Source organism: Felis catus, chromosome D1, assembly GCF_018350175.1.
Source record: "Felis catus isolate Fca126 chromosome D1, F.catus_Fca126_mat1.0, whole genome shotgun sequence".
NCBI lineage: Eukaryota > Metazoa > Chordata > Mammalia > Carnivora > Felidae > Felis > Felis catus.
The window spans coordinates 107,094,341-107,121,874 of NC_058377.1; the positions used below are offsets into that span (position 1 = coordinate 107,094,341).

Consider the following 27,534-nt stretch of genomic DNA (forward strand, 5'->3'; position numbering starts at 1 on the left):
AAAATAATAAAAGGTTTCCCCTCGTGATCACTAAGTGGCTACAGTTACTCCGAGCATCCCATCCTTGGAGGACAATTTCCAGAGTGGGGAGGGGAGCGTCACAGAGCCAGGGTTTATCTCCTTGGCATCTTTCTTTATCAGGGAGAAAAACGTTTTCCAGGGATTCCTGAGCAGGCCCGTGCTCCTTAAACCAATCCTTGGGGAAAAGATTCCCATACTTGGATCAGAGCCATCATGGTTGTGCCCCAACACACCTGACATGACATCCAGGGGTCTCCACCCATCGACTGAACAGAGGTGGGGCTCTGTTAGCAAGGAAGAAGGAGGCATGGCTGTTGAGTGGAGAGGCAACTCTCCACTCCCCACCCCTCCTGATACAGCACCCTCTCTATTACAGCCTTTAGAAATACTCATTGCCTGGGGCGCCTGGGTGGCTCCGTCAGTTGAGTGTCCCACTTCAGCTCAGGTCATGATCTCAGGGTTCGTGAGTTCGAGCCCCACATCGGGCTCTCTGCTGTCAGCAGAGAGCTCAGTTCGGATCCTCTGTCCCCTTCTCTCTCTTTCTGCCCCTACCCCCTCTCTCGGCCCATCCCCTGACCTCTCTCTCTCTCTCTCTCTCTCTCTCTCTCTCTCAAAAATGGATAAACATTAAAAAAGAAAAGAAATACTCGTTGGCTGAACTCCAAACAAAAGAAAGAAGAAGGGGTAGGAGGTGGGGGAAGTCTCCTTCTTGGCAGACGTGGACTTTGGACCTGAAGTCATGGCCCCCAGGTGCCCACCTTTCAAGATGAGACCACCAAAGAAGGCTGCAGCTCCTGATGGAAAGCAGGCTCACTGGGCCCAATGTCTGCAGGGACCGATAACCTGGAACAGCCAGACAAGTGGTGGATCATGAACTGTTTGTTGTAGGTTAGATGTATGGAGCCATTCATTCAACAAGTGTTTATTGGCCATTGTCTCCTCCTCCACGAAGTCCGTATAGATGGGCAGACTGCGTGGAGATAGCCGATGAGGGGATTCTGAGTCTGCACTTTGCTTTGGCAGAAAGGATGCCAAGAGGGATTAGTAATGTCTGCCGTGAGCACAAAATGGGTGGGGGGGGGCGAGGCAAAGAGAAGGAAAGAGGCCAGGAAACAGAGTGAATTATGGGCAGAAAGACCTTGAGCCCAAAGACAGGGTCAGGTGTTAGAGGCTGGATTGTGCCTTCCCCCCAAATTCCTGTGTTCGGATCCTAACCCCTAGTACCTCAGAATGCAACCTCATTTGGAGATAGGGTCTTTACAGACACAATAAAATTAAAGTGAGGTCATTAGGGTCCAACAGGACTCCTCCAACAGGACTGATGTCCTTATAAGAAGGGGAGGAGCGCCTGGGTGGCTCAGTCAGTTAAGTGTCCAACTTCGGCTCAGGTCATGATCTCATGGCTTGTGAGTTCGAGCCCTTCGTTGGGCTCTGTGCTGACAGCTCAGAACCCGGAACCTGCTTCGGGTTCTGTGTCCTTTTCTCGCACTGCCCCTCCCTCACTCATGGTCTGTCTCTCTCTCTGTCTCTCAAGAATAAATAAAACATTAAAACATTTTTATTAAAAAAAAAACAGGAGAAGGGGAAATTTGGACACAGAAAGTCATATAAGGAGCATGCCATGTGATCATGAAGAACCCCAAAGCTTCTGTGAGTCAGAATCTCAGGAATGATTTCATTAAGCCATTCGGCCTTGGGATCTCCCATGGGGTTGCCATCAAGATGTTGGCTGGGGCTTCAGTCATCTTAAGTCTTGACCCGTGTGGGACAATCATCTTCCAAAGTGGCTCACTCACTTGGTTAGCAAGTTGTGGCCTGCTGTTGGCGAAAGCCCTCAATTCCTCACCGTATGGACTTCTTCATGGTGCTGCTTGTGCGTCCGGAAAGCATGGCAGCTGGCTTCCTCCCCAAGAGAGCGATTCCAGAGACTCAGGCAAAAGCTCGGACTCCAGTTTCATAACCTAGTCTTGGGGATCTCACGCCGTCACAGTATTTTATTGTCACATAAGTCAGCCCTAGTGGATGCGGGAGGGGACAGTATAAGGGCATGAATGCAAGGAGGTAAGGGCTCCGGGGGCCATTTTGCTGGCTGGCTGCCACAGGCTGGACAAAAGCTCTGGTACTGTAGAAGCTTCTAGGAGCAAGACTCATGAAGAGTCTGATAGGTGGGGCTTGGGAAAGATGCAGCCTATGGAGCGTATGGGTTTCCCAGGACTGTTCGAACAACATATCTCAACCTGGATGGCTTAAAACAATAGCAATTATGGGGTGCCTGGGTGCCTCAGTCAGTTAAACATCTCCCTTTGGCTCAGGTCACGATCTCATGGTCTGTGAGATCGAGCCCCACGTTGGGCTCTTGTACTGACAGCATGGAGCCTACTTGGGATTGATTCTCTCTCTCCCTCTCTCTCTCTCTCTCTCTGCCCCACCCTCGCTTGCTCTCACTCTGTCTCAAAATCAATAAACTTTTTTTAAGTTTATTTTTTATTTTTTTAAGTTTATTTATTTATTTATTTTGAGGGGAGAGGGGAGAAAGTACAGGTCATGGAAGGGCAGAGAGAGAGGGAGAGACAGAAAATCCAAAGCAGTCTCCACGTTGTCGGCGCAGAGCCCCATGCAGGGCTCGAACCCACGAACCGTGAGACAATGACCTGAGCTGAGGTCAGATGCTTAACCAACTGAGCCCCCCAGGCGCCCCGAATAAATAAACATTTTTTTTTAATTTGGAAAGGAGAGCCTGGGGGTCTCAGTTGGTTGAGCAGCATTCAGCTCAGGTCATGATCTCATGGTTCGTGGGTTTGAGCCCCATGTCGGGCTTTGCCCTGAAAGCAAGGAGCCTGCTTTGGATTCTCCGTCTCCCTTTATCTCTGCTCCTCCCCCGCTCTCGCTCATGCTCTCTCTCTCAAAAATAAATACACGTTAAAATTTTTGTGAATATTAAAAAAAATATATAGCCATTTTCTCATAGTTCTGGAGGCCAGAAGTCCCAAAACAAGGCGTTGGTGGGGTTGATTCCTTTTAGAGGCTCTGAGGGACAATTCTTTCCATGATGGCTCCCGGACATCTGTCTTCCTATGGCCACCTTCCGTGTGTGTGTGTGTGTGTGTATGTGTGTGTGTGTGTGTGTGTGTGTGTGTGTGTGTGTGTCTCAAACCACTCTCCCCTTTCTCATAGAAGGACACCAGTCATTGAATTTAGAGCCAACCCTAAATCCAGGAGGACCTTCTTCTGAGGCCCCTAACCTAATTACATCTGTAAAGACCCTATTTCCAAATAAGTTCACAGGCCCAGGTACCAGGGGTTGGACTTAAAGCGTAACTTTTTGGGGACACCGTTCAAGAAGCGTCTCTGTGGAGGGAGGGAATGGTCGATGCCATGACCTACTGTCTCCACCTGCTTTGACTCAGCTGTCACCTCTAGGGAGCTTGCTACCTTTCCTTTGTGCCCCATAGCACCTTAGTCCATCACCATCACTGCCACCATTATTCCTTCAGCTAACATTGGCCGTCAGGCACTGAGCTGGGCCCCAGGGCTACAGCAGCGAGAGATGCCAAATTTAGTGTGCAAAAATATGGGGCAGGGTGTGGGAGGCCATGGGGCTTGAACTCGTGACTCTGAGATCAACACCTGAGCCGAGATCCAGAGTCAGACGCCTAATTTTTTTTTTTTTTTGATGTTTATTTTTGAGAGAGACAGAGTGCGAGCGGGGGAGGGGTAGAGAGCGAGCCGGAGACACAGAATCTGAAGCAGGTTTCAGGCTCTGAGCTGTCAGCACAGAGTCCGACGTGGGGCTCGAACCCACAAACCGTGAGGTGATGACCTGAGCCCAAGTCAGATGCTGAGCCGACTGAGCCACCCAGGTGCCCCAAGAGTCAGATAGCTTAAGGACTGTTCAACCATGCCCAGTGTGGAGCCTACTTTGAATAGATAGATAGATAGATAGATAGATAGATAGATAGATAGATAGATAAGTGGCACCCGGGGTAATCTGAATTGCAGATAAAGAGTGAGTTTAAGTTTGGCCCATGTATTGTATTTGGCAACCCTGACATCCCAGCCTCCGTCAGGGAGAGAAGGCTCCGAAGACCTAAGCTGGGACCCCAGGGGTAAAGACAAGAGAGGGTTTCTGGTGAAGGAAACAGCAGGGCCAAAGTCTTGGCGTGGAGAGGGGGCCCTGGCCAGGTGGGAAGGGGCCAAACATGCAGCCCCTAACCCCTGATGGAGGCTGGGACCTCAGAGTGCTCAACTGGCCCGACCAGATGTGCACTTTAGAAAAAGGGGGATGTGTGTGGCATTGAAATCCCAGAGAAAGAAGAGTGTTTCAAGGAGGAAGGAGTGAATAGCCGGCCAGATGTTGCAGGGAGGTCCAGAAAGACAGGGACTGAGACCCGTCCATTGGGAAGCTGCCGGAAGCATCGGGCAGAGGCTTCCGCGGGGTGCTAGGAATAGAAGCCACCTGCAGGTGGTTTGAGGGGTGAGCGGCGTGAGAGTCAGGAAGGTCGAGATAAGGTGGGCCACTTTTTCCGAAAGTTTTTTTGCGGAGGGAGAGAGGCCCGAAAGCAGGAGAGAGCAGGGTTGAGGAAGGCGGGGGAGGGAGGGAGGAGTGAAGGGAGGGACCCTGAGGGGATGAGGCCCAGCCCGGGGAGGTCTGGCCCTGGAGGAGGCTCAGCTCCTCAGGGGGCCGGAAGGGAGAAGGTGGGGGCGCTTTCAGATGCCTTTTGGGACATCCCAGGACTGTCCTCTGCCAGGTGACGGGGGCAATGTCTAAAGCCTGCCTCTCCCCAGCCGTGCAGTGACACGCGTGCCACTGGGGAGGTGTCTCCCCAGCCCGTGCCCCCCCCACCCCCAGTACAGAAGATGACACAGAGCACAGGCCATCTCCAGGCCTCCACAAAGCAAATGAATGAATGACTAGTTGAGAGCAGTTGAGGGCTGTAGGGCTAAGCGGAGAGCAAAGCAGGGTGAGGGAGTGGCTGGAGCTGGAGGAAGAAGGGTCCAGAAAGTGGGTGGGAGGGGTGCAGGGCCTGAGAGAGAGGGGCAGAGTGTCTCCATCCAGAGGGGTGTGAGGAGAGCAGAGCAAGATGCCCGGGGGCGGGTGTGTGTGTGTGTGTGTGTGTGTGTGTGTGTGTGTGTGTGTGTGGCTCATGAGGCAGTGTAGACAGCCTGGTCGAAAGAGGCAGAGGCTTGTCGGGGAGGGGAGGAAAGGAGCGGTGGGTGGGGTGGGGAGGGGTGGGGAGACGAACTTTTGCACCTTGGAAGGGAATTCCTTGGTCGCCCTGGGCCATGCCAGGTGCCTTCCTTATTCCTATCTCCTTTAATCTCATTTAATTCTCCCAACCTGCCTTGGAGAACATCAAGCCGGTGAGAAAACTGTCGCTGCGGGTAGTCTCACGGTAGGAATAAGGAAACCGAGTTTCTGGGTCTCGAGACACCTTGCCTAAAGTCTCAAAGCTCCCAGGTAGCAGAGAAGGAGTTTAAGCCCAGGCTGGTCTGACTCCAAAGCAGACTCTGTTCCACCACCACTCGAGGCCAAGGAAGCCCTGAGCAGAGAAGAGTCCACAATCGGGTGGAAGGATACTGATGTAGGGCAGGAACAGGGCATTGGACCTTCTCAGGCCTCTCGCGGGGCCCAGATGATGTCACCTCCCCAAGGGACTGCTGGGCTCACCTCCCCGGGCTTTGTCAGATATCCCGCAAATCCCAGCAGCCTGGGGGAAGGTGGACCCAAGAGTGAGGAGTGTCACAGGAGCCAGCGCATAAGGTAATCGTGGAGGCAGATATCTGGTCCCTCAAACAGCTGACCTTGAAATTCAAAGTGGGTTAGGAAACAAGAAAAGCCAAAACAGGGTGGGGACTGCTCAGGGTTGCAGGGGTGGGGGTGGGGGGGTTGAGCCTGATTCCCACCTTGCCCCTCCTCCCTCTGTAAACACCCTTGCCCACTCCTTCATGCTTCCCTGGCTCTGCAAATACTGTTCCCGCCCCTGGAATCTCCTTGCCTCCTCCTCCTTCAAGGGCAAGTTCACAGGGCCCCTCTTCCCACCCTGGCCACTCTCCTCCCACCCTTAGCTCCCTCTTCTGGTCCCCAAGAGTACTTGCAAGCAAATTTTCTTTTTTTGCTTTTTTTCTTTTCTTTTCTTTTTTAACTTTATTTATTTTTGGCACTCTCTACACCCATTGTGGGGCTCAAACTCATGGCCCCGAGATCAAGAGTTGCAGGCTCGGGGCACCTGGGTGGCTCAGTCGATTAAGCGTCCGGCTCTTGATTTCTGCTCAGGTTGCGATCTCACGGTTCATAAGTTCGAGCCCCGCATCCGGCTCTGCACTGACAGTACGGAGCCTGCTTGGGATTGTCTCTCTCTGCCCTCCCCCACTTGTCCCCCCCCACCCCCGCCCTCAAAATAAATAAGCATCGGGGGGAAAAAAAAGAGTCGCAGTCTCCACCGCCTGCGCCAGCCAGGCGCCCCTTCTGACCGAGGAATAGGATTCAGGTTGAAGATTCATTCATTCCAGTCTACCTACATTCCTCTCGCCGTCTCCTCAGGCTGGAAATACCATCACGCTGGCTGCGCTCCAATTTGTGTCTCCTGCCTGGACCTCCCCCCTGCTCCGAGTTCCAGACTCTGATCACCCCACATTTCTATGTGAATGTCTAAAAGACATCTCAAACCTGACATGGTCAAAACAGAATTCCTGATCTTCCCCAGCCCCACCCTCGTCGTGTTCCCTCCAAAGCTGCCCGGGTCTCTGTTGAAGCCGCTGCACTTTCCCAGGAGCTCAAGCTCAAAAACACACCAGACAGACCCTGACTACTACTCCCATCCCCACTGCTGTCCAGCTGGTAAAAAGCATCATTGATTGCTCTTGCCTTTGATTGGAGCAATGGCCTCTGCATGGATCCTCCCATGACCTTGCCCCTACACTGTCTTCTCAACCCAGTGGCCAAGAGCACATAAGACACTCCATGGCTCCTCCACGCAGACTCTCCTGCGGTGTCCCAGCTCGCTCTATCCCAAAGTCCTTTAAAACCTACAGGCCCTAGGGAACCCGGCTGGCTCAGTCGGTAGAGCATGTAACTCTTGATCTCAGGGTCATGAGTTCAAGCCCCATGTTGGGCGTAAAGCTTACTTAACAACAACAAGCGTGCAAGCCCTGAATGATCCTCTCTCTACTTGTTTTTAAAAAAATTTTTTTTTAACATTTATTTATTTTTGAGACACAGAGAGAGACAGAGCATGAGCAGGGGAGGGGCAGAGAGAGGGAGACACAGAATCCAAAGCAGGCTCCAGGCTCTGAGCTGTCAGCACAGAGCCCGATGCGGGGCTCGAACCCACGAACAGCGAGATCATGACCTGAGCCAAAGTTGGACACCCATGCTTCCTTACTTCCTTCGGATCTTGACACAAATGTTACCACATGCTTACCTTCCTTGAGTATCCTAGCTAAAACTCCAAATCCTGACCCTCCTTATCCCCCTTCCCTGCTTTATTTTCCTCCATAGATTCGATATTATCTACCTTATTATATATTTTTACCAGTTTATTTAGTTTATTGTCTGCCTCCTTTTATTTATTTATTTATTTTTTATTTATTTAGTTTTTTTTTCAAAAAATTTTTAATGTTTATTTATTTTTGAGACAGGGAGAGACAGCATGAGTGGGAGAGGGTCAGAGAGAGAGGGAGACACAGAATCCAAACAGGCTCCAGGCTCAGAGCTGTCAGCACAGAGCCTGACGCGGGGCTCAAACTCATGGACCGCGAGATCATGCCCTGAGCCGAAGTCGGACGCTTAACCGACTGAGCCACCCAGGCGCCCCTATCTGCCTCCTTTTAGAACACAAGTGCTGGGGGCGTCTGGGTGGCTCAGTTGGTTAAACGTCCAACTTCAGCTCCAGTCATGATCTTGAAGTCTGGCCCTATGCTGACAACTTGGAGCCTGGAGCCTGCTGTGGATTCTGTGTCTCCCTCTCTCTCTCTCTCTCTCTCTCTCTCTCTGCCCCTCGCCCGCTCACACTCTGTCTCTCTTTCAAAAAAATAAATAAGCATTAAAAAATTTTTTTTTTTTTAGAATACAAGTTCTGTGAGGGCAGGCCTTTTCTGTTATGGCTGTTTGCTTTGCTGTCGGGAACAGTGCCGAGCCCATGGTAGGCCCTCAATAGATACTGTTGAGCACTTGTTTTGGGGTCATCACTGCACTGAACACTGGAAGATGGATAATGAGCAAAACCCGACCAAGTCTATGAAACTTAAGTCTCGGTCAGCGGTCGTCTAATTTTCGCGAGTATGACCCTACCTGCAGAGCTCGTGGAAGATCGACTCCACCCCTGGAGTTCTGGGGTAGGACACCCGGTAGGACCCAGGGGTGTATACGGTGCATTCAGCTTCCCAAGTGATTCTGATGCAAGGGGTCACGCTGGTCTGCTGGGACAGACTGAAAGTCCTATCGTTCGGGACACTTGAGGTCTCATTTCCACAGCACCATCCATTAAACAGTGTTGCTTGCCTGTCTCCCCTCTGAACAGTGACGTTTTGGACTGCTCGTCTCTGTGTCCCCTGGGTTCAGCACCGCGTAGGTGGCGGTGAATGCTTATTGAGAGAGCGAATGAATGAGGAACGAACAGTTAGACGGATGAATGAATAACGGGACTCCGGTTAGAAAAGGAACTTCAAGAGTTCAAGATCTAGGAGGCGGGAACGTTTCCAAAGAGTTTCCCTGTGCCCGAAGGTTGCGGGAGGAGCTGGTGTTTCCGAGGTCATGACGCGTTTGCTCCTCTGCGAAGGTGCCCCGGGCCGGGCCGGGCCGGACCGGAGCGGCCGCGGGGAGGCCGAGCGCTGGGGCAGCGCTGCCACCCACCCTGCGGCCTGGCAGCGCTCTGCTCAGGGCCAGGCGCGGCCGTTGCCATAGCTACAGACACAGCCTGGAGAAGAGGGGGGCGGGTCCGGGCTTACGTCATTCCTAGCGCGACGCTGCTCCGCGCCTCCCGCCTCTTTCGGGAGCGAGACCCTCCACCCGCCTCCCAGGCTCTCCACCTGCGCGCTTCCCCAGCTCGCGCCCTCCCCCTCTCTGCGCCGGCGCGGTGCCCGCCAGGGCGCGCAGGGGAGCCCGCGAGGCGCATGCGCGGTGCGGGGCCCGCCGCCGCTCTGGTGTCGTCGCCGCCGCCGTCGCTGCCGTTGCCGCCTCCCTGCCGGCAAGTGTGGGAAGGAGGAGCTGAGGGCCGCCGCCGCCGTTGCCGCCATGGGGGTGAGTGAGGCAGGGAGAAGAGACGCGAGGGCCGGGAGCGCTCCCCGCTCCCCTCGCCCCCTGCGCCCCCATTGTTCCTTGAACCCCCCCTCACGTGACCCCGACACCCTCCGGCCTCACGTGACCCCCCCAACCCCCACATGACCCGGCTCCCCCATTCTAAGTGTCCCCCAACTCGGCGCAGCCCGGGGATCCCTTGGGGAGCCCCCTTCTCCGGGCTCCACCCCCTTGGGTGTCCCCCCCTCCCCGCTCCCCGCCCCCCGCCCCTCGCGTCGCGCCCGCCCCGCCTTCCCCGCTGACCTGTTATCTTCCTGGCCTCTCCCCGACCTCTGCGCGGTCCCTGGGGTACCCCCAGCTCCCAGGCGTCGCCCATCACCTGGCTGTCACCGGCTTCGCGGCTCCCCACATCCCAGGCCGACCCTGGTGTGGAGGGAACTGAGGCCCGGAGAAGAGGCACCCAGCCAAGGTCACACGCGCGGGGAGCAGGGGCCAGACCCAGACTCGGGCCTCCCCAGCCCTCCGCCACTGGCTGCGCTTCCTGCTACCCGGATTCTCGGGGAAGCCGGTGCCCCTCCACTCTTTCCAAACCTCTCCACCGGCTTCGTCCTGCTCCTAAAACGTCCCCTTCCCTTCCAACAGAGGCCTGTTCTCGAGGCCTCCTGGAGGCAACGGAGTGGTTCTAATTATTTCTTGGCTCGTTAGTAGGCTAAGTACTACAGGTGGCTTTGCACGGGCCGGCTGTGCGGGTGAGCAGGGGACCGATGGCGGGGCCACTGATGGCTCCAGCCGCAGATGGATAGTGACCACCTGTTCTCCCTGAGCCAGCCTGGAGGTGCGCCCTTCCCTGGCAGAGAGGGTTGGGCAGAAGTTACTCAGATATTTCTGTGAGTTCACCTTCCTGAGTTCCACTTAGAGTAGCATCAGTCATCCCCCTGTAGCTGGCCCTGCCTGGTACCCTGTGTACTAGGTTTTCCCCACCTGTAGCAAGCCCGGCCTTTGAGCCAGATATCCCTCAGTTCTCTCATCACTGGCCGGCAGCACGATACTGTGCCAGTGACATGGCCTCCCTGAATTGCAATTTTCTCATCTATGTAATGAGGATGGTGATACCATCCCCCCCACCATGAGAGGATTAAATGAGATAGTGGATGTCCATAGCCACATGGGTGCCTCTCGATTCGTGGCTGTTATTTTTGCTTGTATTCTCACCTTTTACTTTAGTTGTCTAAAATAGATCTGTGCTATTTTTAATCCATTGGGTTTGTCCCTCCTGTTGTTAACCTAGATTTTTCTCGTTTAAGTAGTTATTGACCGAACATACCAACTTGTTAGACAAAAATAGTTGTCTAACCCCTGTCGAAGCACTTTATGTAATCCATGTCAAAAAAACACATTCATCTTGTTTCAGCAAGGAATTTTGGGTACTGCGTCCTTCCCATATAGAAAATCAAGCCTAGAAACCTTAGGCATATTTAACCTAGATTTTGCTGAGAGGTGCCAGACCCCAGCTCTTGCTGAAATGAGGTAAAATCGGGGCGTCTGGGTGGCTCAGTCAGTTAAGTGCCCGACTTCGGCTCACGTCGTGATCTCACGGTTTGTGGGTTCGAGCCCCGCGTGGGGCCCCGCACTGACATTGTAGAGCTTGCTTAGGATTCTCTTTCCCTCTCTCTCTGCCCCCACCCCTCCGCCCCCACTCATGCTTTCTCTCTCTCAAAAATAAATTAAAAGAAAAAGAAAGAAATGAGGTAAAATCTGGGCCCCTGGTATCCACTCTGTACGTGTCTACCCAGCATCAGCCGCGACAGACTGCGCAGAAGACGAAAGGCATAACGTGCCATTCTGGCCAACGCTTCCTTATTGGTTGCGTTGAAAGCAGGACTCAGAGATACTGCGACCCTTGCTTCCTGGAGGGCCTCCCCACATCATTACTCTTACTTCACAGGTGTGCTTCTCAGAACAGCCCCGACCTAGTCTCTTCTGGCCTAAAGCTCACTGCAGAAGAGAAACTTGAATCTTCCTCCCTGAAACAGAGCTGGAGCCCTCGCTCTCATTATGCTCATTCCTCATGGGTGGGGACTGTGGACTCCCCACGTCAGTGTCAGGAAGGCCGGTGTTTGTAGCGATCACCCTCTGTTGGAGGGTCCTGCTGCGTTTGACAGCCTGACCTCAGGCTAAGAGTGGCGTCAGACCGAGCGCCCTTCTCTGCTTCAAAGGTCTTTCCACCCTTGATGCCACAAATGTGTGGTCTTTTAGGAATTAGAATTTAGAGCTCTGGCTCCCTTTGCCAAAAAAACAGGGTTTTTTCCAGACACTGGATACTTTGAGGGGTGAAGGTATTGGCACCGAGAAGCTAAGAGGTGCTAAATCTCTTTTCTGAGATGTGCCTCCTGCCCCCATCTGTGTGCTTTTTGTTTTTTAATTTCTCTGTGTGACTCCTGGCAGTCCTAGAACTGCCTGTGGAGACACTGCTTTGATAGGAATAGCAGGGGAGGGGGGCTCTTGGGGGGGGTGCTCAGTCAGTTAAGCATCTAACTTTGGCTCAGGTCATGGTCTCAAGGTTCGTGAGTTCGAGCCCCCCTTCGGAATTCTCTCTCTGCCCCTCGTGGGATCATCTCTCTCTTTCTCTCTGCCCTTCATTCACTCACACGCTCTCCCTCTCTCAAAAAAAAAAAAAAAAAAAAAAAAAAATATATATATATATATATATATATATATATATATATAGCAAGGGGAGGAGTTTCACAGCTTCGTGTGAAAACACTTATGTAATATGTAACACTTGATAACAAGTGCTGTATAAATGTAGTGTAGTTGATGTTGTGGAAGAAGCTCCCACTTTAGGGTTCAGACCTGGATTTGAATCTTGGATGATTCATTCAGCAGGTATGGACTTAGTACCTACTGTTTGCTGAGCACTGGGTATACATTGACTAATTTTACCAATGTGACCTCTACCTCTGCCTCTACCTCATGGAGTGCACAGTCTGGTGTGAGTGGGGGGAGGGGGTGGTAGGGAGACCTCTTTGAGAAGTCTTTTCACTGTCTCTGTGACCCTGAAAATGATCTCACCCCTCTGTGCCTCAGTTTTCTCATCACAGAAATGGGCACACATAACTTGGTGAGTTATTATAAAGACCAAAATAAATCATCTTTATTTTTTTCTAATGTTCTGTTTACTTATTTATTAAAAAAATTTTTTTAACGTTTATTTATTATTGAGAGACAGAGCATGAGCATGGGAGGGACAGAGAGAGGAGGAGACACAGAATCTGAAGCAGGTCCCAGGCTCTGAGCTGTCAGCACAGAGCCCGACACGGGGCTCGAACTCCCAAACCGCGAGATCATGACCTGAGCTGAAGTCCGACGCTTAACCGACTGAGCCACACAGGCGTCCCTGTTCTGTTTATTTTTGAGGGGGGGGGGGGGGAGCGTGCGAGCAGAGGAGGGCAGAGAGGAAGACAGAGGATCTCAAGCAGGCTTTGTGCCGACAGCAGAGAGCTCAATGTGGGGCTCAAACCCACAAGCGATGAGTGAGATCACGACCTGAGCTGAAGTCGGATGCTTAACGGACTCAGCCACCCACCCGCCCCGCTAAATCATCTTAAAGCGTCAGCAGAGTGTGGCACTAGCGGATCCTTGTAAACAGAAGTCCTGATCTTTGGCATCTGGTACATTGTATCATTTTGTCCTAGCAGCAGTCCTGTGAGCTGTAGGCATTGTTAGCCCCATTTTACTGATGAGGAAATCGAGATTCAGAGAAACTAAGTAACTGGCCCAAAGTCACACAGCTACTCAGAGGAAGAGCTGAGTATCAAATCCAAGTCTCTTGGCTCAAAATCCCACACTCTTTTTATTATATAAAGCTCCCCTGGGAAAGACACTTAACCACAATGAGCTTTACTGTTCACTGTGCCGATTTCCCATTTTAATTAGGAGAATTTTCCGGTGTCCCTGCAGGATAGCCTTACCTCCACAAGGCAGGGCAAAGCTAATTGGAACAGTAGGAGACCACTTTTCCTAGTGTGTGCTAGGTTTGAGGGAGAGCCCCTGCCTGTCCCGGCTGCAGCAGCCTGCCGCATACCCCGTGTGCAGGGACTGAAGCACTTAAGGGTCTCTTTCATTCTCTGCCGTCTCGGGCCACGGCAGCCCCAAGCCTCACTCTGAGGGTTGCCTGGCTTGCCTGTTCCCTTGCATGAATGAGCCCATAAATCTCCCGGAGGCCTGGGGTTGGCCCTCCTGCTGCTTGTGCTTAGGAATTACTTACTTCATGTGCTTAGAAATGAGATGCTGTGGCGGGAACCCACGTTTCAGTGCTTTCTGGGTCCCAGGAGTCACCTGCACCTTTGATCTCTCGGCTCTGTATTGTGTTAAGGGAGAACTAGCATGCAGAGTGGAGGAGGGGAGCTCGTCTCAGCTGTAACGGCGTGCTGACTTCTGACCTGTCCTTCCAGCTCTTCTGTGAGGCCAGCATTCGTGTCCCCACTTTTCTGGGGATGGGCTTGCTTTCATAGGGCATGCAAGGGCGGCGGGAGGAGCACTGGCCTGGCCTGGCCGATGCCAAAGCGCATGTTCTTTTCTCGGAGACCTGCTGTCTCGGGTTTGCCTGTTCCTCACCCCTACCTCAGTGTAGAGGTAGGGCCTGGGGCAGCACCGTGTGGGCACGGTGGCAGCGGGGCAGCCATTTCCAAGCCAGAAGGGTGAGAAATGAATTGCTGAGTGTCTACCTTAAGGGCACCTGAGGTCTCGCCTGTGTCTTGGCAGGACTGAGACGGTCTTTTGACATTGATGTTGGCCTTCCCGTTGGGAGGCAGCCTGGCTGGTGGAACAAACCCTGGATCTGGGGCTCAAACCCTGGGGTTGAATCCTCTGCGATTTGCTCTTGGGGGAGCCCTACATGAGTCACACCATCCCTTTGAATCTCAGTTTCCTCATGTGTGAATGGACAGGATGGCTTTTGCCCTGAGGAGCGAAGCAGTTATTTGTGAAAGTACTTTGCGAGCTGAGTGTATCCCTCAATGTTGTTTTGAAATTCAAATTCCCAGAGGAGAAGGTGGATGCTCTAAAACCTGCGTGTAGTAGAGAGGGGCTGGTCCTGTCCCCAGTCAGTCCTAGCATTATGAGGACAGTCTGCTTGCTTCTGTTTGTTCCTTTATTTTTTTATTTTTAACTTAAAAAAAAAGTTTGTTTTGAGAGAGAGAGAGACAGCGCAAGTCGGGGAGGGGCAGAGAGAGAGGGACCGAGAGAGAATCCCAAGCACGCTCTGAGCTGTCAGCGCCGAGTGATGTGAGGCTCAAACCCACAAAGCTGAGAGATCATGACCTGAGCCGAAGTCAAGAGTCAGACATTTAGCTGACTGAGCCACCCAGGCGCCCCTGTTTGTTCCTTCCTTTAGGGAGGTGGGAAATGGGGTCTAGCCTTGCTTCCAGCCCAGTACTCAGTGTGGGGATAGTAAATAGCTGACGTTGGGCGAGTTTACACCTAGAAGAGCAGTTCCTGTGAGTTCCTTGTATCCGAGCTCTTGCCTTCTGGTCCCTCGAAATAAGAGTTAAGCAGTGTTGGGGAGCCTGATGGCTCAGTCCGTTTAGCCTCTGACTTCGGCTCAGGTCATGATCTCGCAGTTCGTGGGTTTGAGCCCCGCGTCAGGCTCTGTGCTGACAGGTCAGAGCCTGGAGCCTGCTTTGGATTCTGTGTCTCCCTCTCTTTCTGCCCCTCCCCGGCTTGTGCTCTGTCTCTGTCTCTCAAAAATAAATAAATGCTAAAAAAAAAAAAAAGAGAGAGAGAGAGAGTTAAGCAGTGTCATTCCTTAGAGAGCCGAGGGTAGAATTTATCCTGAAACTTGTCCAGCAGCTGTTTTTTCAACTCACCCTTTGCTGGGGCCAGTCGGTGTCAGGGCTAAGGTGCAGCTGGAGGTAGTAAAACCTCTCTCTGGGGAGCTCGGGGCACTGAGAGGTGGGGTCCGAAGAGGCAGTGCGTGGTGCAAAAGCAGAGCCGTCCTGCCCGTGCCTTTGGGTGCCTTCTGGTGCCTTCAGGAGTTGGGCCGGGCGGGTGGGCAGCTCGGGATGCCTGCGCTGCTCTGGGCTTCCCGGGGAGTGAGAGCGAGGGCCCTCGTTCACTGAGAACAGGCCAGACTCATCCTCACCGGCTTACACCTCCAAGGACGCCTTCTGAGCCTCATTGGTCGCATGAGGAAAGGAAAGGCAGAGGAGGGCTGCGTCTTTTCCGAATACCACTCCGAAGAGGCCTTGGATGAAGCCTGTCAGACTCCAGATGGGCTCTTTTTCCTGTGTCATTAGCTTTTTACAAGAGGGTGAGAGAGTCTGTTGAGGCCTGAGAGAGCCCCGCGTGAGCCTTAAAATAGGATTTGCTCTGCACGCAGTTACGAGTGGTTTGCCACTCGCGCCTCTGTGCAAGGACGCTCTCTCTCTGCTCCTCCCCTGTTGCCTGGGTGCCCTGCGGCGTGGCCTTGCTGACCGTGTGTCAGCCTGGCCTCTGTCCTCAAGTGAGCCCTTCGCTCTGCCCTTGTCGACACTGGGTGCGCAGTGTGCGCGGCGCTTCTGGGGAACAGAGCGCCCTGGCCCCAGGTTAAGAAAGGGGACCTGGTCCCAAAGGGGCTCCCCCAGACCGAATCTTTGCCTTCTGGAGCTGGAAGACACTGAAAAGGCTTTGAATAAACTTCTCCTTAGGAACAGCTTTCAGCGGCTACCTCAGATGCCTCCCTGAAGCCTGCCCTGAAAATTAGTGTCTAAATTAGTGTTTAGCCTGTCTAAAATTAGTGGTTGCCTCCTTAGGAGGGAAAGGATGAGTGCATATTTATTAGGCACCTGCTGGGGCCCAGGCTCCGCCGCAGCCATTGTCCTGTGCTCTCACCGGGTCCTCACAGCCACCCGTCAGTCCCGAGGGTCAGCCGTCTTTCTGACAGGGAAGCCGAGAAGTCTAGTGATGCTCCCGAGCTGTCGTGACTAGAAAACGCTTGGGTCTTTCCCACCCCGCCAAGTGGGCAGCAGGCGGGACTGGAAACTCCTGCCGCCGAGGCCGGGCCTCGGTTGCTCAGAGGCAGAGTGAAGCTTTGGTTGGCCACGGCCCTTCCAGCCAGCTTTGCTTTTCCCTGTTGCAGAGGAAGTCAAGCAAAGCAAAGGAGAAGAAGCAGAAGCGGTTGGAGGAACGAGCAGCTATGGATGCCGTCTGTGCCAAAGTGGACGCCGCCAACAGGGTGACTCCCCTCCTTCCCAAGTCCCTTCCTCCTAGAACTGCCACTTGCTTTTTAATTTGGCTTCTTTTGGCGCCACCCTGTGGCAGGATTTTGTTACTCTCCAGCCCGCACCTCCGCGGCCTCCTTGCTGCGGAGGCAAAGGAGCCAGATGAGCCAAGCCGCAGCCCGCAGGGCCCGAGATTGGCGAGGGCGGGCGGGCAAATGTGGACTCAGAGGGAGTGGCTGCTTCTCTCTGTGGGTCTCCTTCCGTACCAGTGGAAGAAGGGTCCGGAGACGTTTTTGTTAGGATTTTGCCTTTTGGTGAGGAAACCCCCCTGGTAAAATGTGATACGGTTTTCTCATTCGTTCCTTCAAACGTTAGTTGACCGACCGTGAGGTGCCAAAGGCTGTGTCGGCACCAGGGGCCGGGGGCCAGGAAGGAGTAGCTGTGGAGCTAACCCTGACCCTCACCCCAGGGGTCCCAGGAGCAGGCTTGGCTTTCAAGCAACCGAAGACATTGCGGTCGTCCTTCCTGCCCCCATTTCGTATCCCATTTTTGCCCTCATTTTAGCCCACCCACTAAACAGTCCACATATATAAGGAGGTGGTGCAGGGGCATGGTTGTTCCAGTTTGGGTTTTGACCGGGTGAGGCTGGTTGGGGGCTTCTTCGAAGTATGTAGGTGGATCAGGGGGCCTCTCTCTTTTGGCTCAGGTGACCTAGAGGCCAGTATTAGTGTTAGGCGAGTAGAGTCTCAGCTTGTGACGTGAGGCTGACTTCAGTCTCGGGCCTTCTTACTAGAACCCTCCCTACCTGTGATTCCAGAGCTGAGGCAGGTGAAGGGCCTGTATGAGGGCTGCTCCTGGGCCGGAGCTAAGCCTCCCAGTGTGGGGCTGCACACCGTCACACCTCGGGGCAGAGCCTGCGTTTGTGCTACACCTCTTTTCTCTCCCTCCACAGCTTGGAGACCCTTTAGAGGCTTTCCCAGTGTTCAAGAAATATGATCGAAATGGGTAAGTGTTTCACTCTCCAGCTGTTGTCTCCTTGAGGGTCTGAAGGGATTCACCTTCCCAGAGTATGTTTCCTCAGACCCGAATTTTCTCATTTGTTATGAAAAAGAAGAAGCTATGGCTCATGTCTTGTGGGGATAGAATCCCCCGGTCAGGGTGACAGAGGAGTCCCTAATGAACAAAGATTGCATAATCTTAGACTGAGGTTCCTTTAGGATTTGAAATTGTCTCTGGGTGAAGAATCATAGAGCCGAAACAAACTTGAAAACTCCAGGCTGACTTCCTCCTTTTATGCAGGGGAAACCGAGGCTCAGAGAAGCTGGATAAGATTTCTGAGCTACAGAGTTTCTCTCTGGCAGCTGAGGGGGCTTTTCATTCCCAATCTAAAGCTCTTTCCTGGAGTGTATGGTGTAATTGTTAAAAGCCACTTACTAGGGGCACCTGGGTGGCTCAGTTGGTTAAGCGTGACGCTTGATTTTGGCTCAGGTCACAATCTCACGGTTCATGATATTGAGCCCCTCATTGGGCTCTGCACTGACAGCGGGGAGCTTCTTTGGCATTCTCTTTGTCCCTGTCTGTCTGCCCCTCCCTCGCTGGTGCATGCTCTCAAAAAGTTAAAAAAATTTTTCAGGGCGCACCTGGGTGGTTCAGTGGGTTAAGCGTTCAACTTCAGCTCAGGTCATGATCTCACAGTTCATGAATTTGAGCCCTGTGTCGGGCTCTGTGCTGACAGCTCAGAGCCTGGAGCCTGCTTCACATTCTGTGTCTCTCTCTCTCTCTGCCCCTTTCCTGCTCACACTTGGTCTGTCTCTCTCTCTCTCTGTCAAAAATAAATAAAAATTTAAAAACTTTTTTAATTTTTTAATTGCATATATATATATATATATACATACATACATATGTATATATATGTTTATTTTTATTTGAGAGAGAGCAAGGAGTGGAAGGGCTGAGAGAGAGGAGACACGGAATCCGAAGCAGGCTCCAGGCTCTGACCTGTCCACACAGAGCCCAACGCGGGAAAAAAAAAATTTTTTTTTAAAGCCACTTACTGGCTCTGTGACCCTGAACAAGTGACTTAACCTCTCTATGCCATTTTCTAATCAGAAATGGGTCTAATAATAGTACCTTCCTCATGGATTTGTCACCAGTATTAGATGTAAAGTGCCAGTGCCTAGAGCTTACCAAAAGCTAGATCAGTGTTAACTGTTATTACTACTGTTATCGTTGCTAATCCAATTTATTGCTGTGGGATCTGGATTAAAGCCCCCTTCCCCTTTCTGTCCTTTTGGTTTATAAAACAGGAAGCATAATCTGTCTTACCAGAGATGCTGTTGGCTTAGGGAAAAACAGGGGTTATGATTTTAGAGAATCATGGCTATGGGTTTGAATCAAAACTGTAACTCTTAAGAACTATATTCAGACAAGCCACACAACTTAAGCCTCATTTTTTTTTTTTTGATCTGTTAAATGGAGTGATAATGCCAAACTTGCAAGGTTTTTCTTTTTTTTGTTTTTTGTTTTAGTTTATTTATTATTTGTTTTGAGAGAGAGAATGAGAGCATGAGCGCATGAGCAGGGGAGGGACAGAGAGGGAGGGAGACGGAGAATCCTAAACAGGCTCCACGCCGTCAGCGCAGAGCCGGACTGGGGGCTCGAAGTGATGAACCGTGAGATCATGACCTGAGCCGAAATCAAGAGTCAGATGCTTAACCGACCAAACCACCCAGGCACCCCTTGCAAGGTTGTTTTAAGGAGGCGAGAGAATTATATCCAGTTCTGTAAGTAGCAGCTGGTATGAGTATTTTAGTCAACAAGAAAGACAAATGCACGTATGAAAATTATGAAGCAAACGCCTTGGTAGGTGACGCTGTATCTGCTTTTCATAGTTATGTCTGAATTTGATAGCGTCACATTCATTTGTTCTTCCTGTCTGTGATCAGATGCGCTACAGTTCCTCCAGTAGCCTTGTCATTCAATGTCCAGGAAGTCCTTTGACATAGTTTAGGGATACCTTACTGTGATATCTTCTAGTGTTCCATATTCAGCATTCCTGCTGACTTTCAGAAATATGGAACAGCTCTGAAGCAGGCACTGCCAGCTGACTCTGGGCTCCTTTGGTGCCTAGAATTTTGTGTGATCTGTGTGGCTGTGATCTTGCTTGAATGTACTTCAAGAATTCAGATTAATGGAGGATTCATATCTGCAGACTGGCCTTAGGAAACTCTACAGCTAAAACAGATGCAGTGCTGTGTTTGGGCATTTCTGACTACTACACGGTCAGTACTCAAGGAAAGGAAGACTCTTCAGGGCCAAAAAGCTCTGAATTTATAAGGCTGAGCACATGTGCAGGTCATATGGCGTGCCAGGCAGCAGAGGTGACAGTCGATTCCAACGGGGACATCCTCTGAGGGGTCGTGTCAAAGGCCGCTGGAAGATACTGATATGGGAACTCTGCAAGGACTCAGCATCACTGACTTCAGTCTTGTCATAATCCGGCACTACCTAGAGACTGGGATTTCATACTTTGGCCAAAGAGTTTAAGTGTAATTTATTAAAGTTTTATTTAGAAGCACGTAGATTAAGACACCTTAACATCTACAGCATATTTGTTAGTTTAAGAAAACAGCATGGAGTTGGACCCCATTCCACCCTATTTGATCAACCAAGAGCATCTGCTGTGTCCTCAAAGGAAATGGCAGGCAGTACTCCTCACGGGGGTTATGGGCCATGGACTTCTCAAAGGGTCTGAGGTGACCCAGCCACTTTCAAGGCCCCAAGGGAGCCCAGAGATTAAATGCCTAAGGGCAGGAACTAAAGGAGTCAAGACTCTAGTGTTTATAACAAAATACAGGAGCTGGATTTCAAGCTTTGCTTGAGAAAGCAAAGAGGTAGCAGAGAGGGGCAGAAGTTTACAAGGTGCTGAGTCTGATAAGGGCCTCACGTGGGGGCAGGAAATGGGACTGTGGTCAGGGTGGTGGGCCGGCGATGACAGTTGTTAATCTCGGCCCGCGAGGCTTCATCCTTCACAGGCATCTTCTGTAGTCACAGTCCGGAAGGCAGGGCACAGGCTTGGCTTTTCTCTGTAGATGAGCAGACCAGGCCCGCTTCACTGGCAGGCTCTCAGGGCGGCAGGTAGCGCTCGGGCCTGTAGCCGGCTCCACACGCCTCCGTTTCCACTTTGCAGGTTAAACGTCTCCATTGAGTGTAAGCGAGTGTCCGGACTGGAACCAGCCACCGTGGCCTGGGCCTTCGACCTGACCAAAACCAACATGCAGACCATGTAAGCACACCCCGACGGGTCTTGCTCCTCCCCTTCTGGGGTTTCCCGCCCTGACTGCCCCCACGTTTCCCAGGTACGAGCAAAGCGAGTGGGGCTGGAAGGACCGAGAGAAACGGGAGGAAATGACAGACGACCGAGCCTGGTACCTCATTGCTTGGGAAAGCAGTTCCGTCCCTGTTGCCTTTTCTCACTTCCGGTTTGACGTGGAATGCGGAGATGAAGTCCTGTACTGGTAGGAGCCCCAGCTTGGGGTGGGCGTGGGGAGGAGATGCTGACACTGCTCCAGGCGTCCAGCCGGGTGGCAGAGTCCACTGTCCCCGTCAGGGTCTGCAGGCTGCCAGGGCCCCAGGCTCCTCCGACGGGCCCTGCCTCCCCGTGCTCACGTCGCTGCTTTCTTCGTCCAGCTATGAAGTGCAGTTGGAAAGCAAGGTGCGGCGGAAAGGCCTGGGGAAGTTCCTCATACAGATCCTGCAGCTCATGGCCAATAGGTAAGGGCCACCCTGCGCGTCGCTCCGTTGCAAGGATCTGCCTCTGAGCCATCCGCAGTTCTTTGAGCCTCCGTGGAGGACAGGGCCCACGGGAACGTTTTGGAAGAAAGGCGTGTAGATAGAACCCTCTCAGTAAGAGTCCCTGCCCTGCTGGGACGCCAGATTTTGTACATGCGTTTCGATGCAGCGTTGCCTCGGAGAGCCTGTTGTGCCCCAGTCGTGGGGGTGCAGAGAGGAAGCGGAGAAGGAGCCGGTCAGGTGGGGGCCTGGCGGCCGTGCGGTCTCGTCAGCCCCGAAACAGAGGGAGCGCTGAGCTCTGTGGGTGCCCAGCGCGGAGGTCGAGTCAGGGCGCAGAGCAGCGCTCCTCACGGGCAAATGGGAGACAGCAGGCAGAGGCGTGAGAGAGGAGGCGTGATTTCACGTCTGTTTCTCTTTCTGGAAGGTGTTCTCTCTGCTTTCTCCTCAGCACACAGATGAAGAAAGTTATGTTAACTGTATTTAAACACAATCATGGCGCCTACCAGTTCTTCCGAGAAGCACTGCAGTAAGGAGCTGGGCCCCGGTCTGGGACTCTCTGGGCAGCAGGAGGCGCCTGCCCCAGGGTCCTGGCCCTCCGCCTCGCGCGCATCCATCCTGAAGCCTGAGCTCCCGGTCCAGCGGTCCGTGGGAGCGGCCTGGGGATCAGTGAGACGTGTGGCGATGCCCTCTGGCTGCGCCCTCACTCCTAGGGGTGTCACAAGTGCGGCTGGTGGAAAAGTTCTCAGGCCGGGGAGGAAGGCAGTCAGCTGCCTGCGGTCCAACCTTTCTTCTTCCCTGCCTTGCAGATTTGAAATCGATGACTCTTCCCCCAGCATGTCTGGGTGCTGTGGAGAGGACTGCTCCTATGAGATCCTGAGCCGGAGGACCAAGTTTGGGGACAGCCAGCACTCCCACGCGGGCGGGCACTGTGGTGGCTGCTGCCACTGAGCTCCCAAGCCAGAATGCTCTCTCCAAGGCCTGTCTTCTCCCCGGGCTCACGCTGCCGGCCAAGTGCCCTCAGAGCTGTGGCCTCCTCAGCCCTGCGTGTGCCAGGCTGCAGCCTGAGAGCACAGAACCCTGGGGAGGAGTGGTCCAGGCTGCCCCTCCTCCTCTCTCCTGGAAGAGCAGAGTGCCCAGAAGGAGCAGAGAGGAGAGGGTGCTGAGGGAGGAGCTGGCGGAGGCCGGGCACGAAGCGTATCTTCTCACGGTGGCTGCCTTCTCGCTTGGCCCTTGTGCCCTTGAGCATGAGGTTCCCCACCTTCTCTGCAGATGGATTCCTGACAAGCCCCCTCCCTCCCCCCTGCCACACACACACTTGGACAGATGAGGTGTTTATACCCACCTTTATAAAAGTCCTGGAGCCCCGGGTCAGGGTCTGGCTGGTCCTCAATGAAGAATGGATTCCGTAGGAGATCGGGACGTAGAGATAGGCTTCAGAGAGACTCACATTTCATAGATGAATGCTCTGGTGGAGACCGTGGGAAGGCCTTTGTGCCACGACGCTGGGAAGCAAGGGGCTCTTTCTAGCTGTGCTTTTATGGGCTCACGGCGGCCGGGGAGGCATTCCAGGCGACCGGCCCGTCGGAAGGAAGGCCCCATCCCTCTCTCTGAGGACCAGGAACAAGGTGTGGATGGGGGCGGGGTGGGGGGGCCAGAAGACAGTTGCGTCTCTGGGCTTTTGGACTTAGTGACTCGAGCTCTTCGTTCACAGAAACAAGCCGGAGGTCCTGCCGGTGCCTCTCCATCGCCCTTCACCACTTGTTCTCCCTCAGCTCACCCCCTCGCCCTGTTCTTACCCTCACAGGGGAGAATAACGTCAGGGAGCCCCTCCCCTTCCCCCAGAAGGATCCCTCGTTCCTGGAGTATTCAGTACTGTCTCCTCTCAGATCTTGGTGCTGATTGCTCTCTGAAGGTGGGGCCCCCCTCCCGCTTCAGAGAGCCCCCAGCCAGCAGCAGGCCCCGCTGCCTGCGCTCCCCAGCCTTGCCCCTTGCTGCCTCAGTGAGGCCCTGGCGCCACTGCCCTGGCTCGCGGCTTCGGCTGCAGCAGGAATGCCTCTCGGTGGCCCAAACCGCTGCTCCTCTCTCTGTCCAGTGTCCGCCTTCGGCAGCGGGCTGGAGCAGGGGGAGAAGGCCTTCCTCCTCTCCCGCGGGATAGAAAGGCTGTGGGTCAGAGCTTCTACTTGCCCTGATCTCCGGGCCTTGTTCCCCTCCCAGGGAAGGTAATGACCAAATTCTTATCCAGGAAAAAGCCCCTGCCGCCTCCCCTTGGACATCCTTGAGCTCTGCTTTAGGGAGTGTCTTAAAGGTTCTAGCCTTTGTGAAGTTGCTCTTCGGAGGTCTGTTCTGACCTCAGCGTCTGCCCCTACCCCACCCTCTGCCCTGACTCAGGTGGTCTATGCTGGCGGGTCTCCCTGGAGCTGTTCTTGCCTCTCCCCTACTTTCCTGCTTGTGCAGGGGCCTGTCGCACGGCCTCCTTCACCCACCCGGCCCTCCTGAGTGCTCCGTGTTGCTCTTGACCCCGCCAGCAGCCGACGTGGCACTCCGTTGGAGAGGGCCTTGCAGCTTTACACTGGAACAAGCCCCCCTCTGCCCCCGCCTTCTGGCTTGGGGACGGGGGGTGGATTTTACATGGGCGGGGGTGGGGGGGAGAAATTTGAATTGAATTGCTGGGAGGGCATTGGTGGGCTCCCTCCAAGAATCATGGAATGACAGAAGCATGTTTAGGAATTTTTTTCCTCTGATCCTTATCTCTCGACACAGAACGGATAGATATTTATTGTCTTAGATCATGGATTTCTGATACCTCCCATTCAAGGGGATCAAAAGGAACCCCACTGTAAATCCTTCATGAGGTGAGTTCAGTGTATGTCGTCTCTTTCCATTCATCGGACACCTGTCACTGAGCCCACTGGCAGATGGGGTGCCTGGTGCCGCACCCTGGTCCTCCTGCCTCTGCCGGTCACATCCTGCAGGGCTGCTGTGGGGGGGGGGGCGGGGGTCAGGGCTGGGGCGGGAGAGGCACTGCTTGAGGCCAGTAGGCCACTCTCTGTTGTCGGTGTTGAGCCCATTCAGTTCTCACTTCCCCGGGTCTTGGTTTTGAGAAACAGGGCAGGCCTTTTGTTCCCGGCTTTTTTGTGTGTTTGTTTGGGGCATGTTAAAATATTTTTTAAGACTTTTTTTTTTTTTAGTTGTATCCACCCTATTTCAGATTCTTTTTGTTGATGTCAAAAATGTGTATATGACATGCCTATGGTTCTTTTTAACCCTTTCTGGTTTTGTTTTTTAGAGGAAACTGAAGATAAACTCCTTCTTGATATATATTTTTTTCTTTAGCAACTTGTTATCACTGGAATCAAAGGGAAAAGTGATCTCTTTTTGCATTGGTTGTATTTGTATGTCACAAATAAAAGACACTTTGTTCAGCTGCTGGGATGGTGTCCTAATGCTGGGGTGCCATGGGCAGCGTGGTCTCGGGGGACACCCCTGACCTTCACAGTGTCCCACTGTTGGCCTAAGGCAGGCATGCAGCGTGAGGCTGCACACCCCTTCCTGTGAAGGAGACCTCGGCCTGAGAAAACCTCGGTGTCTGGGGCAATAGCCAGGGGTGGGAACTGAGACCAAATCCGCCTGTTCGTGCCACTTCCCACTGGCCCCGGATTAGAGGTAAGAGGTCTTTCAAGGGATGCCTGCTTTGTATCTGGGACCGAGTCCCGAGCCAGGCGCGTTGCGACATCTGACATCTGACATCTTTGGCTAAATGTAAATTCTAGTGCCCTGGTGCCGTGAGCGGGAGTTGAGTAGATTGTCTTTTCTTATTTTTTATTTTTTTTTAACGTTTATTTCGTTTTAGAGCATGCGAGAGAGCACGTGCGCGAATGTGCGGGGGAGGGGCAGAGAGAGGGAGAGCGAGAATCCCAAGCAGGCTCTGCACTGTTAGCGCCGGGCCCTACTCGAGGTTCGAGCTCAGGAACCGTGAGATCGTGACCTGAGCCGAAATAAGAGTGAAATCATGAACTGAGCCGCTCAGGCACCCCGAGCGTGTGTTTTCTCTCTTTTACTTTATCGGGTTATTCAGAATATTCTTTGTCTCTTAAAAAGATGCTAAACCCCTCTTCCCTTCGCTGATAAAAGACAAAGGCACAAAGGAAGGGTAACTCATGGCAGGCCTGACAGGACAGGAGAGTTGACAGGCGTGTGACAGATGGAGCTACTCAGTTTCTCTCCCAGGTGGGACTCAGTCCCTGGCCCAGGGTGAGCTGGGAAGAGAAGTAGGAGGTGGGCCGGGAGCTGGTGTTCAGAAGCACTTCCGTGGACACTGGAGGGGCCAGCCTTGTGCTCCTGGCTGGGAATCCTATGTGCTGGAAGGTGGCAGGAGGCCAGGAGGGGCCCCAGGCCACATGGAGTCGCCTGTGCGCTGGCAGGGCAGTGACCTGGGGAAGGCAGGGCAGGCAGGTCATAGTGTTCGGTGACTGTCACTATGTTGTGGCCTCAGCCCTGTGGGCGGGGCACCCCTGGGGGATGGTTTGTGCCCTGGTTGTATCAGGGAGGCACAAAGAAAGGCGTCACAATCCTTGGGAAAAGGAGAGCGTTTCACTGGGCTGATTGTACCACGGATGTCTCCTGTGACAAAATTCTGCCCCCTAAGCTCTTTGTTCCTTGCAGGCTGTTTTAATTTCAGGCAGGACTTCCTTGGGACGACTGTCCCCTCACCACAGGGCAAATGGCCAGAGTTGGAAGGGTGTGGGGCTCTTTCTTGGTCACCGCTGACTGGGGTCTGCGCCCACCTCCTCCCCCACCTTCCTGAGTGGCCTGGGCCCCTGTTTGGTCCCCCAGCGGCTGCGTCATACAGCTGTCCCCACCCTCCCTCCAGCTGTAACTGAAGCTTCTTCCCTCAAATGGCATTTGCTGAAGTGCTGCAGGTGAGCAGAATTGCAGAGGCCTGCAGAGCTCTCCCGTTTCAGGTGGAGCCTGAGCTCGTTTGAAAAGGACTAGGTTTTGCCAGTGCGAGCAGCGTGGTCACCAGGTGATTTCTGCTGGCCGGCTTTGAAGGTGGTCAGTTCAACAACCTTGGTCTTCATGGTGCTGGGGACCAGGGCAGTGCTTTTCTGCATCCAGGCTGCAGGGCCCAGGTACGTGGTCAGGCCTGGGCAGGAGTTGGTCTCAAGGCCGTGTCTTCCCTCTCAGGGCTTGGCCTAGAGAAGCAAGAGCTGGCCTGGCCCGTCGCCAACCTGTTGTAGGGGCAGTCTCTCCTGAGGGCTACCTCTGTCCCACGCAGGGGAGCTGTTGGGAAAAATGGGGACTGGAGTTGAGAAGGCCAAGATGGAGGACCGGCCACCCTGCGGGGACAGAGGTTTACCTACAAAGGAGGCCCGCAAGAGGGTGTTGGGACAGCAGAAGCGCTTGTCGCCTGCAGTGACGACTTGGCAGGTTTTAGCTCTTCTCCAGGGAGGAGGAGGTGGCCATAGCCATCTCATACCTGCCCCAGCTTTTCCTTGATGTCCTGTGCGATCTCCCACTGGACTGGATGAGGAGGAGAGGGTGATGGGTTCAAGGAGAGGCGGTCTCCTTGAACCTGCGGCCCGCTCAGCCCCCTCTGACCCGGGCCCCCTGCCTCCTGTCGCCTGTCCAGGGACGGAGAGTGACCTCTGCGAGCCCTCCCGCCGCACACACGTGCACTCACAGATTTACATTTCCTGGAGGCTGTGCGTGCGTCAGTGGACAAGGTGACCGTGAACCTGTACCCTGGGTTTGGGAGTCCCTTCCGTGGGATCTTAATTATAGTAAGGTGAACGTTTGCCGTGGGCCAACGTTTGCTGGGGCCGGGGGTCAGACCACACCGCACCGTGCTTAGTGTAGACCAATCCAAGGTTAGAGGGACGAGGCCCTGAAGGGGAGCAACCAGGCTGAGAAGAGGCTGGAGCTTCTGAAGGAGTGGGGCTGTTTATCTTGGAGAAAAGGTTGGGGCAGGGACACAGCCATGAGCCAAGGTGAGTCAGCAAAACTGGAGGTGGCTGTGGTGGCCCTGGGGGACTGGCTCCAGCTGTGCTGCATGACGGGCTGTTAGCTCCGGGGCCCTGTAATGGAAGAAGGTCTGGCATCCCAGGCCCTGCACCGCTGTGTGGTCCGGCCCTCGTACAGGAGGACGTTGTTGCAAGGAGTAGGGCTGGGGGGTGGCCTCATCCACCCCTCCTCCCCTTCCACCGGTTGTGACAAAGTAGCCGTGCTACTCATGCAGTGAGGATCTTCGTGAACCAGCGAGGTCCCAGCCGGCCAGGTCTGCACACTGGA

The 27,534-nt window shown here is 53.6% G+C and overlaps 1 protein-coding gene and 1 long non-coding RNA gene across 4 annotated transcripts; one reads left to right on the plus strand and one right to left on the minus strand.

Annotated features, from left to right (window-relative positions):
• Positions 1 to 1,563: 1,563 nt before the first annotated feature.
• Positions 1,564 to 9,104, minus strand: LOC111556695. The gene is made up of 2 exons (XR_002736404.2): positions 8,312 to 9,104; positions 1,564 to 2,036 (listed from the first exon to the last, which is right to left on the minus strand). It is a non-coding gene; the product is annotated as an uncharacterized LOC111556695 (long non-coding RNA).
• Positions 9,105 to 9,122: 18 nt separating this feature from the next.
• On the plus strand, positions 9,123 to 24,673 carry NAA40 (N-alpha-acetyltransferase 40, NatD catalytic subunit). 3 transcript variants are annotated; one of them, XM_023239987.2, is made up of 9 exons: positions 9,123 to 9,259; positions 16,374 to 16,469; positions 17,408 to 17,460; positions 20,645 to 20,740; positions 20,814 to 20,972; positions 21,145 to 21,228; positions 21,695 to 21,772; positions 22,053 to 22,871; positions 22,958 to 24,673. In XM_023239987.2, exons 1-8 carry the CDS (start codon positions 9,254 to 9,256, stop codon positions 22,192 to 22,194), a joined length of 714 nt encoding a protein of 237 aa, XP_023095755.1. In that variant the 5' UTR covers positions 9,123 to 9,253; the 3' UTR covers positions 22,195 to 22,871; positions 22,958 to 24,673. The 3 variants fall into 3 exon arrangements, with proteins under 3 accessions (XP_023095755.1, XP_019668154.1, XP_019668153.1); XM_019812595.2 differs by lacking the exons at positions 9,123 to 9,259; positions 16,374 to 16,469 and having other exon boundaries at positions 16,480 to 17,460; positions 22,958 to 24,098; positions 24,533 to 24,673; XM_019812594.3 differs by lacking the exons at positions 9,123 to 9,259; positions 16,374 to 16,469 and having other exon boundaries at positions 16,480 to 17,460.
• The last annotated feature ends 2,861 nt before the right edge of the window (positions 24,674 to 27,534 follow it).